The 17,718-nt window shown below is 42.9% G+C and overlaps 1 protein-coding gene across 3 annotated transcripts in view; it reads right to left on the reverse strand.

Annotated features, from left to right (window-relative positions):
- The window catches only part of tmem41b (transmembrane protein 41B), a 40,042-nt gene extending 22,661 nt beyond the window's left edge, over nt 1–17,381 (reverse strand). The window contains exons 1-3 of one of the 3 annotated variants that reach the window (XM_041198298.1): nt 17,157–17,381; nt 3,933–4,050; nt 597–687 (exon numbers count right to left, since the gene is read on the reverse strand). In XM_041198298.1, the coding sequence (XP_041054232.1) occupies nt 597–687; nt 3,933–4,050; nt 17,157–17,271 (324 nt within the window). In that variant the 5' untranslated portion in view covers nt 17,272–17,381. Of the gene's footprint in view, nt 1–558; nt 688–3,932; nt 4,051–17,156 lie in introns of all 3 variants that reach the window. The other 2 variants (XM_041198297.1, XM_041198296.1) reach the window with 2 other exon arrangements.
- Between the last annotated feature and the right edge of the window lie 337 nt (nt 17,382–17,718).

Here is a 17,718-nt window from a genome sequence, read left to right on the forward strand (position 1 = left end):
AAGGAGGCAAAACAAAAATGTTCTACTGACTTTGTCTATTAATCACTCAAGGGTCCCTATGATAATCTGCACGAAATCTAACTAATAATAAGTGAAATGTGTTTTTCGAACATTCTGCAGCCTTCATCTGTAAAGTGAAGTCATCTTACTTTTATACAGAGGGCAATGTGAACAGGAGATACACTATATTTTTTCCAAGCCATTTACATGTATTTTTTTTTGCCTGCTTTCAGTTCCCTTCACAATTACTCCCTAGCATTGGGGGCTTCGCCAGAACTACTTTAGTCTAATGGTAAGAATTACAAATGAAGCACAGGTTGACTCTCTTTTGATTTTTCCTTCCTTCCTTGTGTGTTTCTGTCTCACATCTGTTTTATGCCTCCACAAGTAGCACCAGCAAAATCAAGAGCACATTATGTGAGCATAAATCCAAGCAGTCTTCCATAGTTCAAAGGATACAAGGACATTTCTAATTTTTTTTGAGTTGTGCATCTATTTAATATAGTGCTCCACCTTTATATTATGCAAACATAATGCTGATTACATGTAAAAGGATACAAAATATATGTGGTAAAGTACGCTACTAATACTTGTACATAGTAGGTGTCCTTGTATTTGGAAAGAACCTTTCCCAATGCCTTGGCATCATCCATGTCTTTAGGAATTACAATGGTCTTTTGCTCCTCTCTACAAGATCAAAAAGCAGAATGGCAAGGTTAATGAGCAGCTTTACAGCAAACATTATTTGAATGCCATCTCTTGACAGAAAATAGCATTTTTTATAAGAATACATTTTTGTTTTTAAAAGATTTCCCATAGTACATCCTTTTTTTGTTTGATGGTCCAACTTCTCATACTATATTCTTTGAATCACATCTATGAATAATCTTTGTTGCATTTGATTTATAGTGATGGAGATATATGGGGTGTTGGTGTTGGGTGGGGGGGTTGAGACAGTGGAGAAGTGAAAGGGACACTACCTTCAATATGAGCAGACCCAATTCTTTCTAAGTAACCAGTCAAACAAACAGCCTCCACCATTGAAATGGAGTAGAGCTAATTTGATAGCTCTTTCAAAGTGTTGACACAGACACCATGGGCCAAATGGTCCCCTCTGTACTGTAAGATTCTATAATTAATTTATATATTGTCTTTAGCATAGAAAATATTCCAAAGGGGTATTACAAAGGAAGGGAGAGGAAAGAAAAAATATATATACATATATATGAGCCAGCATTGATTCAGGGTGTGAAAATTAGGGCAGGTGACCAAAGGTTTTTTGAAAAATAAAGATTTTGGGAAAGCTTTTAAAAATAAAGAAACAGAGACAAAGGGTTTTGGACAGGATTTTTAAAATAATAGGATTTTGGTTCTGTCACCAAAGGTAGGGGCAGAGAATGCACCAAAAATACAGGTTTGGAAGACTGATGATTGTGGACATGAATTCAAGGCCAAAATTTGCAGAGATAGAGTAGTGCATGGTCATGGTGTGATTTGAAGATGGGGACAAGGAATTAAAGGTAATGCTTCAAGACAGAACCAGCGTGGGATTAGTTAATTAAATTTAATTACCTTTCTAATTTTTCAGAATTTAATTTTCAACATAAATATAGATACTTGCTATATTCATATGGAGAATGTTGTTGAGAATATGTGCGACTGAAAATGCATCACTTAAGAACCAGAATAAATGAAGGATAAATGCTAAAATACAGGAGTATACAAACAGTTGGACATTATTGAATATTTCATCCTGGGTGTCGTTCCAATATAGCTGATAGCTCTCTGGTAACTCTCCTTCTTGACCATTTGTCATGATTGAACTTCAAAAATAAGCCACTTAATTGTAAGAACATCATAACCTTAGGAGTGATTGTTCTCATCCAACATTCAAAGAACCTTGCCAGCAGGGGTCATTGAATGGAAATCAGGAGATGAATGCCAGGTCAATTTTTATTCTCCTTGGCATACTAAGGTTGACAGCAGTAATCAGAGCTGCCAGAACTCCGCACAAATCAAGAATCCAAGCTGAGACATTATTAGTCTAAGGTGGTAAAATTACCCATTGAGCTATCAAAGGAGCTACATCATCTGATCTTAAACAATTCTTGCAGAGGATAATGGTTTTCTTTATGATGCAGCCTTAATACTAGTCTTGTTCGCACTGCATCTGACACGATCCAAGACAAAATTGTGCTAAGTCCTCAGAGAGCTGTTCTATACTGATGGACACTGCAATAGCAATCCATACCGAGGAACACCTTCAGTGGCAAATGGTCAGACTCTCTCACGCCTGAAAGGAGTTTGCTTTGACCATCAGCATCAGGAAAACAAATGTCATGGTCCAGGACATTACAATTTGATCATGAATTAGCATTGATAATGTGATACAGGAAGTTGTTGATGGCTTTATATATCTAGGATCCACAATCATTAGCAATCTGTTACTTCATGCTGAAATCAACATGTGCATTGCAAAAGCTGTAGCTGTTATGTCCAAGCTGAATAAGATTGTGAAACAGAGAACACCAAATTGCAAGTGTACCAAGCCTGCGTCCTCAGTGTATTCCTCAACAGTGGTGAGACCCAGAAGGAGAAAAAGCTGAACAGTTTCCACCTTCAGTGTCTCAGACATATCCTTGGCATCTCTTGGCAGGAGAAGGTCACCAACTCAGAGATCCTGGAGCATGTTAATTCAGTCAATATACACTCATTGCTAATCCAATGACATCTGTGATGCCTCAGTCATGTTCATCGGATGAATACTGGTCATATGTCCAAAGGCTCTCTGTACGGTGAACTGGCCAGTGAGCCATGGCCTACTGGACATCCATACCTTCACTACAAGGACACCTGCAGATGAGATGTGAAGATGGCTGACATCGGCACAGACAACTCGAAGATAGCAGCTGATGGCCAGACCTCAGGGGAGTGACTGTTCGGAGGGGCGTTGGAAGAGACAAGGAGAATCAGAAAGCTCACCTGGCTGAGAAGAGGGCCCAGAGAAAACAAAAGCCAGTGAATCTCGCACCATCTCAGCCCACTGCCTTCATCTGCAGCAAGTGTGGCAGAGACTGCAATACCAGATTGGGGCTCCTGAGCCCACCAGGTGATGTTTAGCGCAGAGTTGACCACCAAGGCATAAACCATCGTCTCACCAGACAGAAGGCTGCCAGAGGATTCAACACGAAGATGACCTACATATTGGAATAAAGTTACATGAGAAATGCTCATGAATATTCTTTCAAGGATCTTGGTGTATCTAAATAATGGATTTCACATTCTACAGCCATTAACAGATGCTCATTTCATTGTTCAGTTAAAATTTCTTTTGGCTGCAAACAGTGACACCACTATTCCCAACCAAGCATCTCCGCTCTGGCTAAGTACCCCAGTGATCAAACTAGAAAACAAAGAACTGTAAATGATTGGGATTTATTTTACATATATAATCCGTGTGTAACTATCCTCTATTCACTGCGTTTTGCTCGTGAATTCACCCTGCCTTTAATCAGGAGATATTTTTCCAGTTTCTATCACAAGTTCTGTTTTCTGTGATTCATAGAAACTCTTTTTAAGTAGACTCTGTAGACTTTTGCAATAGTGCATTGTTTAAACAGACAAATAGACTTAGTTTTGGATAAAATACACTGTTTGCCTATACAGATTTTACATTAAAGATACAATGCTACTGCTTGAAGAGGGAGATTCTAGTGTGCTGTTAACCAGTTGCATCTCAACAAAAATAAATACAATCTACTGTAATTTATTTTATTGCTTTTTGTAGCACTTAAGGATTGCTGTATTTGCTTATGGAAACAGCATACATTGCATAAAGTAATTAATTGCATTAAATTCTTGAGGCATTTTAACATGACACATGCATGTTGCTTGGATGAAATAGGTTTCCTTTCAATTATACAAATACTTACTCATCAAGCTCTGGGAAATTCCTGTATACTAGGTACATAATAAAAGCAGCCGAGAAGAAGGTAGAAAGAAGAATAAAGATAGACATCCGGGCTGATCCTCCCTCCGATGATGTTTTCCCTAAAAGTACAAAATGATGATCATTAGCAGAAAAATTCAGAACCATTAAAACCAACTGACATTCTAGAAATAATTTCCATGACAATAGAGATTAAAATATACATCTATCAATAGATTACGTTCTATGATTCAATTTGGACATGCCTTGTGTAACAATTCTCTTGCACCTAAATAATGCCTCTATGCTTTACCATATAAAGTTGAAATGCCGACAACAACTTATATTTATATAGCACCATTAACATCTCGAAGTGCCCCAAGGTGCTTCACAGGAGCATTATAAAACAAAATATGACACTGAGCCACATAAACAGACATTAGGTCAGAAGACCATAAGCTTGATTGAAGAGGTAGGGTTTAAGAAGAGTGCCTTAAAGAAGGCAAATCAAGTCTGAGAGACAGCTGTAGGGAGAAACTTCAGACCTTGGAGTCTAGGCCACCAATGGTGGAGCAATTATGATTGGGAATGCACAAGAGGCAGGAATTAGAAGAGCACCGATATCTCAAAGGGATGTGGTACTAGAGGGATTTTAAAACATGGATGAGAATTTTAAAATCAAGGCATTGCTTCACCAGGAGCCAATATAGGTCAGCGATTACAAGGGCGATGGGGAACCGACTTGCTGCATGTTAAGACATGGGCAGCAGAGTTTTGGATGACCTCAAGTTTACAGAGGGTAGGATGTGGAAGACCATCTAGGAATGTGTTGAAATAGTTGAGTAAAGGAGTAACGAAGGCATGGATAAGCGTTTCAGCAGATGAACTGTGGAGAAGGCGAACAATGTTACAAAGGTGGAAACAGATGGTCTTAAAGATTGCACGAATACTAGTTCGGAAGCTCACCTCAGGATCAAATGTGACACTAAGATTGTCAGCAGACTGGCTTAATCTCAAACTGTTGCCACGGAGAGGAATCGAGTCAGTAGTTAGGGAGCGGAGTTTGAAATGAGGACCGAAAACAATGACTTCAGTCTTCCCAATATCTAATCAGAGGAAATTTCTGCTCATCCAGTACTCTGTCAGATAAGCAGTCTGATAATTTAGCAACAGTGGAGGAGTCAAGAGAGATGGCGGGGAGGTAGAGTAGCTGTCATCTACATACATGCGAAACTAACGACGTTCAGATGATAAAACAAAAACAAAAACAGAATTACCTGGAAAAACTCAGCAGGTCTGGCAGCATCGGCGGAGAAGAAAAGAGTTGACGTTCCGAGTCCTCATGACCCTTCGACAGAACTTGAGTTCGAGTCCAAGAAAGAGTTGAAATATAAGCTGGTTTAAGGTGTGTGTGTGGGTGGGTGGGTGGGTGGGGGGGTGGGGGGGGGGGGGTTGGGAGAGAGAGAGAGAGAGAGAGAGAGAAGTGGAGTGGGGGTGTGGTTGTAGGGACAAACAAGCAGTGATAGAAGCAGATCATCAAAAGATGTCAACAACAATAGTACAAAAGAACACATAGGTGTTAAAGTTAAAGTTGGTGATATTATCTAAACGAATGTGCTAATTAAGAATGGATGGTAGGGCACTCAAGGTATAGCTCTAGTGGGGTTGGGGAGAGCATAAAAGATTTTTAAAAAAAAATTTTAAGAAATAATGGAAATGGGTGGGAAAAGGAAAATCTTTATAATTTATTGGAAAAAAAAGGAAGGGGGAAACAGAAAGGGGGTGGGGATGGGGGAGGGAGCTCACGACCTAAAGTTGTTGAATTCAATATTCAGTACGGAAGGCTGTAAAGTGCCTAGTCAGAAGATGAGGTGTTGTTCCTCCAGTTTGCGTTGGGCTTCACTGGAACAATGCAGCAAGCCAAGGACAGACATGTGGGCAAGACAGCAGGGTGGAGTGTTAAAATGGCAAGCAACAGGGAGTTTTGGGTCATTCTTGCGGACAAACTGCAGGTGTTCTGCAAAGCGGTCGCCCAGTTTACGTTTGGTCTCTCCAATGTAGAGGAGACCACATTGGGAGCAACGAATGCAGTAGACGAAGTTGGGGGAAATGCAAGTGAAATGCTGCTTCACTTGAAAGGAGTGTTTGGGTCCTTGGACGGTGAGGAGAGAGGAAGTGAAGGGGCAGGTGTTGCATCTTTTGCGTGGGCATGGGGTGGTGCCATAGGAGGGGGTTGAGGAGTAGGGGGTGATGGAGGAGTGGACCAGGGTGTCCCGGAGGGAGCGATCCCTACGGAATGCCGATGGGGGGGTGAAGGGAAGATGTGTTTGGTGGTGGCATCATGCTGGAGTTGGCGGAAATGGCGGAGGATGATCCTTTGAATGCGGAGGCTGGTGGGGTGATAAGTGAGGACAAGGGGGACCCTATCATGTTTCTGGGAGGGAGGAGAAGGCGTGAGGGCAGATGCGCGGGAGATGGGCCGGACACGGTTGAGGGCCCCGTCAACGACCGTGGGTGGAAAACCTCGGTTAAGGAAGAAGGAGGACATGTCAGAGGAACTGTTTTTGAAGGTAGCATCATCGGAACAGATGCGACGGAGGCAAAGGAACTGAGAGAATGGGATGGAGTCCTTACAGGAAGCGGGGTGTGAGGAGCTGTAGTCGAGATAGCTGTGGGAGTCGGTGGATTTGTAATGGATATTGGTGGACAGTCTATCACCAGAGATTGAGACAGAGAGGTCAAGGAAGGGAAGGGAAGTGTCAGAGATGGACCACGTGAAAATGATGGAGGGGTGGAGATTGGAAGCAAAATTAATAAATTTTTCCAAGTCCTGACAGGAGCATGAAGCAGCACCGAAGTAATCATCGATGTACTGGAGAAAGAGTTGTGGAAGGGGGCCGGAGTAGGACTGGAACAAGGAATGTTCCACATACCCCATAAAGAGACAGGCATAGCTGGGGCCCATGCGGGTACCCATAGCCACACTTTTATTTGGAGGAAGTGAGAGGAGTTGAAGGAGAAATTGTTCAGCATGAGAACAAGTTCAGCCAGATGGAGGAGAGTAGTGGTGGATGGGGATTGTTCGGGCCTCTGTTCGAGGAAGAAGCAAAGGGCCCTCAGACAATCCTGGTGGGGGATGGAGGTGTAGAGGGATTGGACGTCCATGGTGAAGAGGAAGCGGTTGGGGCCAGGGAACTGGAAATTGTTGATGTGACGTAAGGTGTCAGAGGAATCACGGATGTAGGTGGGAAATCTTTTATATCCATCTGAACGATTGAAACAGGCAAATACCCTTATACAAGGGTTAGGTTAGGGTTAGGGTTAGGGTTAGGGTTAGGGTTAGGGAGGAACAACACCTCATCTTCTGACTAGGCACTTTACAGCCTTCCGTACTGAATATTGAATTCAACAACTTTAGGTCGTGAGCTCCCTCCCCATCCCCACCCCCTTTCTGTTTCCCCCTTCCTTTTTTTTCCAATAAATTATAAAGATTTTCCTTTTCCCACCCATTTCCATTATTTCTTAAAAATTTTTTTTAAAAATCTTTTATGCTCTCCCCACCCCCACTAGAGCTATACCTTGAGTGCCCTACCATCCATTCTTAATTAGCACATTCGTGTTGGTTAATTGAGGCTATCTCTGGCAATGCAGCACTCCCTTAGAGCAAGGAGGGCATTTGCCACGGAGTCCTAGGGTAAAGAGAGGGCAAGAAAGAGAAAAAGAAAGGTATAGAGAAAGAGAGGGAGGCTGTAAGAGATAGAGGTGAAGTCAGGGCAAGGTAAAGGAGCTGGAAAAGTAAAAAGTTAAGGGAGAAACAGCAGTAAGGGGGGAAAAAAACAAAGTCAACATTCCACTTCAGCGGTCATTGGTCAGTTGGCCATTCCGTGGTTAATGAGGATTTGCGCACATGCTTGAGCTTTCTTCTTGCTATCACCTCTTCAGCTTTCATCAGCAGCCTTGCTTCAAAGCTGATGAAGCAGGGCTTGCCACCATGGGCAGTCCAGCATACTCACTTCCCAGCTGTTGAGGTCAAAGCCTATCTTCTTCAAGTAGGCTTTCAGGCTATCTTTGAAATGGCCACCATGTGATCTTAACACACTCCCTAACTATTGCACAGTGACAGCCTTGATTATGCAAGTCCTGAACCTAGAACCTTTTGACTCAGAGGTTTGAGCACTAGTTAGCATAATGTAATGATTTCACCTAATTTCCCACAATTTAATTTAATCTAAAATCACAGCTTTATAATTATTAGATTACCTGTAGCAATCACAGTTTTCCTTGTTAATTTAGTGTAACCTCACATAAAATAAAATTCTCCAAATGGATGGATGACAAAGTGTGATTTATTTTTGCGTGTGATTGAATTTTGCTCATGGGATTAATAAAAAAACCATCAGGGACAATCTTTTTGCAAGCTCTATGCCACAATTTCATGTGGTATTATTCCCATGTCTGTTTATTCAGAGTCTTGTGATCAAGAATCTCAGCTGTTGACAGATACAGGTAATAGAGGCCATAATATTGTATTAAAACACATAGGAACTATTTCAAGTAACCATAATCAGAAGTCAAGGGACAGAAATGGAGGGAGCTAAATTGCATTCCTGGAATATGGAAGACCATACCTCCAACTGATGATCAACTTTATTGCCAATGAAACCCTCATCCATGCCTTTGTTATTTCCAGACTCAATTATTCCAATCATCTCCTGGCCTGCATTCCTTCTTTCATCCTTCATAAACTTAAGCTCATTGAAAACTCTGCTGCTTATATCCTAACTCACACCAAGTCCCATTCATTCTTCACCCATATGCTCACTGACTTACACTGGTTCCAGTTAAGCAATGCCTTAATTTTGAAATACTCATCCTTGTTTCCAAATCCAGATGGCCTTGCACCTCTCGATCTCTTTAAGCACCTCCAGTCCCATCAAACCCTTTGAGATTTCTGAGCTCCTCCAATTATGTCCTTCTGCACATCCCCAATTTTAATCACTTCACCATAGGAAATTGAAGGCATGGTCGCCAAAGCTGTAAACTTTGGGATTCCCTTCCTAAATCTCTCCATCTCTGTCTTTCTCCTCCTCTCTCCTTAAAACCTCTCTCCTTGACAAAGGTTTGGGTCAGCTGTCCTAATATCACTTTATGTGGCTCAATGTCAAATTTTATTTGATAACTCTCCTGCAAAGTGTCTTGGGACATTTTACTACATTAAAGGCACTTTATAAATGCAAGCTGTTGTTGTAATTGATAATCTAACATCCTTGTCTCTTTGTTCAATACTGCATACAAATAAGTGAACACCAAAATATTTCAAGTGTGGATTCGGGATTCTCCTAAATGCATATACCAGCTAGGAGCATTGCAGCACTGAAGCACCAACTGTGTAATTTGATAAATCATGACAATTATTGCAATGTGAAATCAGTTAAACTAGCTCAAAATGGCTGTCCAGCTAAATCTTGAATAAAAGATCTTTACAGATTGATTCACAAGTGTGGTACAGCACAGATAGAATGGGCATGAAGTTGCCCAAATTGTTTCTAGGCAATAAAAAAAGTTGCACAGACATCTAACATTGTTACAGCACAGAAATGCTGTGTTATATTACTAGATTAATAATCTACATGCCTGGACTAAGTACCCAGAAAATGGGAGTACAAGTCCTACTGCGGCCATTTGTGAATTTGAGTTCAGTGCTTTTTTAGGACAGATCTGGAAATAAAATAAAAGATTGGCAACAGCAAGACTAACTACGAAGTTGGTGAATCGATAGAAAAACCAAACTGGTGCAACTAATATGCTTTAGGGAAGGAAAGTCCAAAGACAGTGAAACTATGGGAATTTGCATGCAAAGAGGAAAATATGTACAAAGGAGAGAAGGCTGTGTATCTAACACAAGGGTGAAAAGCCTCCGGCATCTAAGCCTCAAGCTGCTGTCTAAAAAGAACTGAAGTTAAGAAAGCTCACTTTGAATTGGATCGTTCAGGGTATCATGTTTCTTTGACTGGGTCTGTTTAAATCCACTTGTTTTACTTGTTTTTCTTACCTTCTCTTGAACTTTTCATTGAGAACTGTCGGCGTGACATTAGTCGTCTCAATTTCTCTGCTCCTCTCACCCATTCTAACCTGTTTCTCTCAGGTCCAACCCTGACATTGTCATCAATCCTGCTGACAAGGGTGGTGCTGTTGTTGTCTGGCGCACTGACCTCTACCCTCGCAGAGGCTGAGCGTCAACTCGCAGACAGTTCCTCCTACCTCCCCCTGGACCATGACCGCACCACTGAACATCAAGCCATTGTTTCCAGGATTGTTACTGACCTCATCTCCTCTGGAGATCTTCCGTCCACAGCTTCCAACCTGACAGTCCACCAACCTCGGACGGCTCACTTCTACCTCCTACCCAAAATCCACAAACAGGACTGTCCCGGCAGACCGATCGTGTCAGCCTGTTCCTGCCCCATGGAACTCATTTCTTGCTATCTTGACTCCATTCTCTCTCCCCTTGTCCAGTCCCTTCCCACCTACATCCGCAATTCCTCTGACACCCTACATCATATCAACAATTTCCAGTTCCCTGGTCCCAAGTGCCTCCTCTTCACCATGGACGTCCAATCCCTCTACACCTCCATTGTCTGATTACTCTCCATTTCTTCCTCGAACAGAGGCCCAAACAATCCCCATCCACCACTACTCTCCTGCGTCTGGCTGAACTTGTTCTCACAATGTACAATTTCTCCTTGAACTCCTCTCACTTCCTCCAAATAAAAGGTGTGGCTATGGATACCCACATGGGCCCCAGTTATGCCTGTCTCTTTATGGGGGATGTGGAACATTCCTTGTTCCAGTCCTACTCCGGCCCCCTCCCAGAACTCTTTCTCTGGTACATCGGTAATTGCTTTGGTGCTGCTTCATGCTCTCGTCAGGACCTGGAAAAATTTATTAATTTTGCTTCCAATTTCCACCCCTCCATCATTTTCACATGGTTCATCTCTGACACTTCCCTTCCCTTCCTTCACCTCTCTGTCTCAATTTCTGGTGATAGACTGTCCACCAATATTCATTACAAGCCTACCGACTCCCACAGCTTCCTCAACTACAGCTCCTCACACACCGCTTCCTGTAAGGACCCCTTCCCATTCTCTCAGTTCCTTCGCCTCTGTCGCATCTGTTCTGATGATGCCACTTTCAAAAACAGTTCCCCGACATGTCTTCCTTCTTGCTTAACCGAGGTTTTCCACCAACAGCGGTTGACAGGGCCCTCAACTGTGTCCGGCCCATCTCCCATGCATCCGCCCTCACACCTTCCTCTCCCTCCCAGAACCATGATAGGGTCCCCCTTGTCCTCACTTATCACCCCACCAGTCTCCGCATTCAAAGGATAATCCTCTGCCATTTCCGCCAACTCCAGCATGATGCCACCACCTAACACATCTTCCCTTCAACCCCCCGGTGGCATTCTGCAGGGATCGTTCCCTCCGGGACACCCTGGTCCCCTCCTCCATCACCCCCTACACCTCAACCCCTCCCTAGGCACCTTCCAATGCAAGCGCAGTAGGTGCAACACCTGCCCCTTTACTTCCCCTCTCCTCACCATCCAAGGGCCCAAACACTCCTTTCAAGTGAAGCAGCATTTCACTTGCATTTCCCCCAACTTAGTCTACTGCATTCGTTGCTCCCAATGCGGTCTCCTCTACATTGGAGAGACCGAACACAGACTGGGTGATTGCTTTGCAGAACACCTTCGGTCTGTCCGCAAGCATGAAACAGACCACCCTGTCGCTTGCCATTTCAACACTCCACCCTGCTCTCATGCCCACATGTCCGTCCTTGGCCTGCTGTATTGTTCCAGTGAAGCTCAACGCAAACTGGAGGAACAGCACCTCATCTTCCGTCCAGGCACTTTACAGCCTTCAACACTTCTTTGTCCTTTTGTCTGTGACATCTTTTGGCTATCTCCACCTATCACTGGCCCTCTATCCAACTCTACCACCCCCCACTTTAAACCAGTTTATATTTCATCTCTTTTCTATTTTTACTTAGTTCTGTTGAAGAGTCATACAGACTCGAAACATTAACTGTGTTCCTCTCCACAGATGCTGCCAGACCTGCTGAGTTTTTCCAGGTATTTTTATTTTTGTTTTGGATTTCCAGCATCCGCTGTTTTTTGCTTTTATCACTTGTTTTACTGTTGCCTTAACAGAGGTGTAACTGATAGTCAGAATAACTGGGGATTAGAAGTTATCATAGTAGTAATTTGTAAACCCACGTATGTGCTTAAAATCATTTTAAAAAATTTAATAAAGGATTAATTTAGTTGTGTAAGAAACGTATAAGACTCAGGTGGAATTCAAGGTACACATCTCGAAATATATACAAATTGTAAAAATAGTTGTGGCAGTTGTTTCAAGTTTCCCTCTGGAATTTGAACAGCTCAGTGTTTACCATTCACTGTGTCATAACATTCAATAAGGTCTTTTCTTAAGATAAGAACTGGTCCTCTAGAGAGCAAGTCTGGTGAATTCATCAAGTGAAAAAAGAAAATGGCAAAAGTATTTTGTGGCTGTTTTCACTCTAGATGAATTAGAAAACTTCCCAAAAACACTTGAAAATCAAGGGGTGAAAGGGGAGGAGGAACTTCAAATAATTACCATCACTGGGAAATGATACTGGAAAAATTATTAGAACTAAAGGCTGACAACGCCCCTGGACCTGACAGCCTGCATCATAGGGTCTTAAAAGAAATGGCTGCAGAGATAGTAGATGCATTGGCTATAAACTTCCAAAATTCCTTTGATTCTGGAGGGGTCCCAGCATATAGGAAAATAGCAAAATAACACCTTTATTCAAGAAAGAAGGGAAACAGAAAGCAGGAACCAATAAGCCAGTTAGCCTAACATCTGTCATAGGGAAAACGCTAGAATCCATTATTAAGGAGGTTATAGGAGGATAATTAGAAAATGATAATGTGATCAGGCAGAGTCAACATGGCTTTGTAAAAGAGAAATTGTGTTAACTAATTTATTAGAGTTCTTTGAGGAAGTAACACCCAAGATGTATAAAGGGAAACCTGTAGATCTGGTGTACTTGGATTTCCAAAAGGCATTTAATAAGCTGCCACATCAAAGGTTACTACACAAAATAAAAACTCATCATATTGAGAGTAACATATGAGCATTGATAAAGCATTGGTTAGCTAACAGGAAGCAGAGGGGATAAATGGGTCTTTTTCAGGTTGGGGATGAGTGGGGATGTTCACTGACGATTGCATAATGTTCAGCACCACTCACGACGACTCAGATTCTGAAGCAGTCCCTGCTTAAATGCAACAAGACCTGGACAATATCCAGGCTTGGGCTGACAAGTGGCAAGTCATATTCGTGCCACACAAGTGCCAGGCAATGATCATCTCCAACAAGAGAGAATCTAACCATTACTCCTTAACATCACCATCTCTGAATCCCCCACTATCAACATTCTGGGGTTACCATTGACCAGAAATTGAACTGGACTAACCATATAAATACTGTGGTTTTAACAGCAGGTCAGAGGCTAGGAATCCTGCGACTCACCTCTTCACTCTCCAAAACCTGTCCATCGCCTACAAGTCAGGAGTGTGATGGAATACTTGCCTGGAGGAGTGCAGCTCCAACAACACTGAAGGAGCTTGACACCGTCCAGGACAAAGTAGCTCTCTTGATTGGACCCCACCCACAAACATTCACTCCCTCCAGCACTAACATACAGTGGCAGCAGTATATACTATCTACAAGGTGTACTGCAGAAACTCACCAAGTTTCCTTAGACAGCGCCTTCCAAACCCACAACAACTACCATCTAGAAGGTCAAGGGCAGCAGAGACATGGGAACACCACCACCTGGAAGTTCCCCTACTCACATCCTGACTTGGAACTATATTGCCATTGCTTCACTGTCATTGGGTCAAAACCCTGGAACTCCCTCCCTAATAGTACTTGGGTGTACCTACACTACATGGACTGCAGCAGCTCAAGAAAGCAGCTCACCACCACATTCTCAAAAGCAATTAGGGATGAGCAATAAATGCTGGCCTAGCCAGTGATGCCCACATCCCACGAACAAATTTTTTTAAATGAAGCAGCTGTAGATGATCAGGCCTAGGACACTACCTGAGGAACTCCTGCCACGATGTCCTGGAACTGAGATGATTGACCTCCAACAACCACAACCATCTTCCTTTGTGTTAGGTGTGACTCCAACCAGCAGACATACCTTGGCAATTTTCCACATTGCTGGGTTGATGCCACTGTTGTAGCTATACTGGAACAGCTTAGCTTGGGTGTGACAAGATTTGGAGCACAAGCATTCAGCACTATTGCCAGAATATTGTCAGGGCCATAGCCTTTGTAGCATCCAGTGCCTTCAGCTGTTTCTTGATATTATGTGGTGTGAACTGAATTGGCCGGAGAATGGCAAATGTGATGCTGGAGACCTCTGGAGGAGGCAGAGATTCGTCATCCACTTGGCACTTCTGGCTGAAGATTGTTGCAAATGCTTCAGCCTTATCTTTTGCACAGATATGCTTGGCTCCCCCATCATTGAGGATGGGGTTATTGGTGGAGCCTCCTCCTCCAGTGAGTTGTTTAAATATCCTCCATCATTCATGACTGGATGTGGCAGGACTGCAGAGCTTAGATCTGATCCATTGGTTGTGGAGTCACTTAGCTCTATCTCTCACTTGCTTCTTATACTGCTTGGTATGCAAGTAATCCTGTGTTGTAACTTCATCAGGCTGACACCTCATTTTTAGGTATGCCTGGTGCTGCTCCTGGCATGCTCTCTTCATTGAACAAGGGTTGATCTCCAAGCTTGGTGATACTGGCAGAGTGTGGGATATGCTGGGCCATGAAGTTACAGATTGTGGTCGTGTACAATTCTGCTGCTGCTAATGGCCCACAGTGCCTCTTGGTGGCTCTTATTATATGAATCATAAAAAGTTTGTCTGCAGGTACCGCAAGTGATTAGGAAGGCAATTGGAATGTTGGCATTTATTGCAAGGGCAATGGCAATAGAATATAAAAGTAGGGAAGTTTTACTACAGCTGTACTGAGCCTTGTGAGACCACATCTGGAGTACTGGGTACAATTCTGGTCTCCTTATTTGAAAAGGATATAACTGCATTCGAAGCAGTTTTCAGAGAAGGTTCACTCGGTTCATCCCTGGGATGAAGGGCTTATCTTATTGAAGGTTGAGTTATACCCATTCGAGTTTAAAAGAATAAGAGGTGATCTTATTGAAACATACAAGATCCTGAGGGGACTTGATAGGTTGGATACTGGGAAGATGTTTCCTCTTATGGGGGCGAATAGAACTTGGGGACAAAGTTTAAAAATAAGGGGTCTCCCACTTAAGATGGAGATGAGGGTAACTTTTTTCTCTCAGGGATTGTCTGTCTGTGGAATTCTCTTCCCCAGAAAGCAGTGTAGGCTGGGTCAATGAATTTATTCAAGGCTGGGTTAGATAGACAAGAGAGTCAAGGGTTGGGGCCTGGGCCTGGGGCAGGGACAGGGGGTCAGAGGGGAAAGTGGAATGGAGGCCACAATCAGATCAGCCATGATCTTATTGAATGACCGAGCAGGCTAGAAGGGCTGAATGGCCTACTCCTGCTCTTAAGTCCAATGTTGTTATGATTTGAATTTGATCATACCTGCATACAGGCTGGCCTGATAACAAGAGATCATTATACTAAGACTCTTGAATTTAGAACGAATTTTGAACTGCTGGAAATATTACAACATGAATACCAAAAGAGATTGGAGTCATGTGTCTCAATCACTAGAACCATTCAAAAGGACTTGAAGTAGGTGTTGGCATGTTGAGGAAAATTTCCAATGCAAGGCTTCAACACACCAGTACTGGAACACATGAGGATCAACATAGGACTCAAGTTAAGCAGAACAAGCTTCATTAAACAGTAAGTAATATTCTTATAATTTCTCAAATGGTTGGACATCATAGTTCACACCTTCCATTCTTCTGATTTTGGACTTATTTGATATCTTCCCTTCTGTCATTCTACCATAGGTAAAAGTGCCTTCAAGATTTTCTGCCTAGACTTTCTCCCAAATTCATCTCAATGTCCAATCCAAAGAGTGGTTTAAAGACATAATTCACACCCTTATTGCAAATGGTTATATTGACGTTATGGCTTTGGTTGAAACTTGGCTCATGGTCGGTGACAACTTGTACCTTACTGAAGTCTTCCTGCCTAGATATTGTATGTTTTTCATTAACTGCTCCACCTAAACTGTTGTGCTGGTGGTATGGTCTTCAATGCCAAATAACACTTTGTTCTCTCTGCCTATTCATCTAGCATCTTCTCCTCTGGGCATTTCACCTTGTTTCAATCCACTCAAGTTTATTTTAAAATCCTTGTTGTCCATCACTTCCCCATACTATATATTTCATCAAGGTATCCTTCCTCCATTCTTCCACCAGTCACTGCACTGAGCAATTTATTGCAATTTCCATCATCGCGTTCCTTGCCCTCTCTCCTCTGAATTTAATCTCCTGTTCTCCCTGCTCACCACTACCCCTTCAACCTTACCAACTATTTCAGCCTCTCTAATCTCATGCCCCCTCTCTCATGGTCATTTCTGACCATAAACTTAAGTGTGCAACTGGCTTAACCATCCATCACCAGAGCCAGTCAGGCCACATCAAGCATTACTGGGTTTCACTCACCTCTGCCAAAATTAAAAGAGCATTGGGATGTTCTGAGGTTGTGAAGGCACTATATAACTTTCCTGCTTTCCCATCTACATACTGCCCCATCGCAACATAAATTGCCAAACTATGTATTTCAGTGGCATCCAGCTTGACCTCGCCAACCCTTCTCTTGACCACTGTACTGTCAGACTACTTATCTAACATCCACCCTTGGGTAGGCTGTACTCTCCTCCAGCTAGACAATGGGGACATCAAAGACATCATCATGAACTCCATTTACTGGTCACTGTTTCCTATTCGACCCTAAGCTGAGCTGCTGGCATCAGATGGCTCCCCATCAGATAAGCTGCTGAACACTCACTCAGACCTTAGTAACCTCCATAATCGACCAATTCTCTCCAGTCCTGCTCCCAGAGACTGAGAGATCTTCTCGTCCCCTCTACTGCCTCCATTTACCCGCATATCAACATTAACCATATTGCCTCGCGTTCCCCGGGCGCACCATTTCCCCCGTCACCTTTAGCAGCCTCGCTGTCAGCCGTGGTGCCCAGAAGCGCCACTTCATCCTGGGCGGCATTATTCAAAATCACGCCGGATCGCTTCACAACTTCACCACTGTTCTTTATGGCCATTTTTCTGCGTTGTAAAGACCGAATGAGCCGGTGAACAAGCGATGGATTCGTCAGAGTCCAACACTTCTGCCCTTTCACCTTTCACACAACACGCATGTGCAAAAACGGCAACTTTCTGCTCAAATGGACGGCACAAGAGCTCGAGCGCTGCTGCGGTCTGGTGGTGTAACTATTATTGCACCGTCGATGTGCTCTCTTGATCCTGCATTTAGGTTTGCACTTCCTTTCTGCAACCAACAATTAAACTTAAGACTGTGACGCTTTAAAGTTCACTTGATTTCATAACAACCAGCTATATTTTAATTATATACTTATGTATTTATTTATTGGTATATTTCATTATCACAAAGGACAAATGAAAGATTTGTGATAACCCATAAAAACTCTTATGAACTACGCCCCTAACTTCCCGGCAAGTTTTGCTCGACTTTATGTATTAGGCTCTTG

This window comes from Carcharodon carcharias, chromosome 10, assembly GCF_017639515.1.
Source record: "Carcharodon carcharias isolate sCarCar2 chromosome 10, sCarCar2.pri, whole genome shotgun sequence".
In the NCBI taxonomy this organism is placed as follows: Eukaryota; Metazoa; Chordata; class Chondrichthyes; order Lamniformes; family Lamnidae; genus Carcharodon; species Carcharodon carcharias.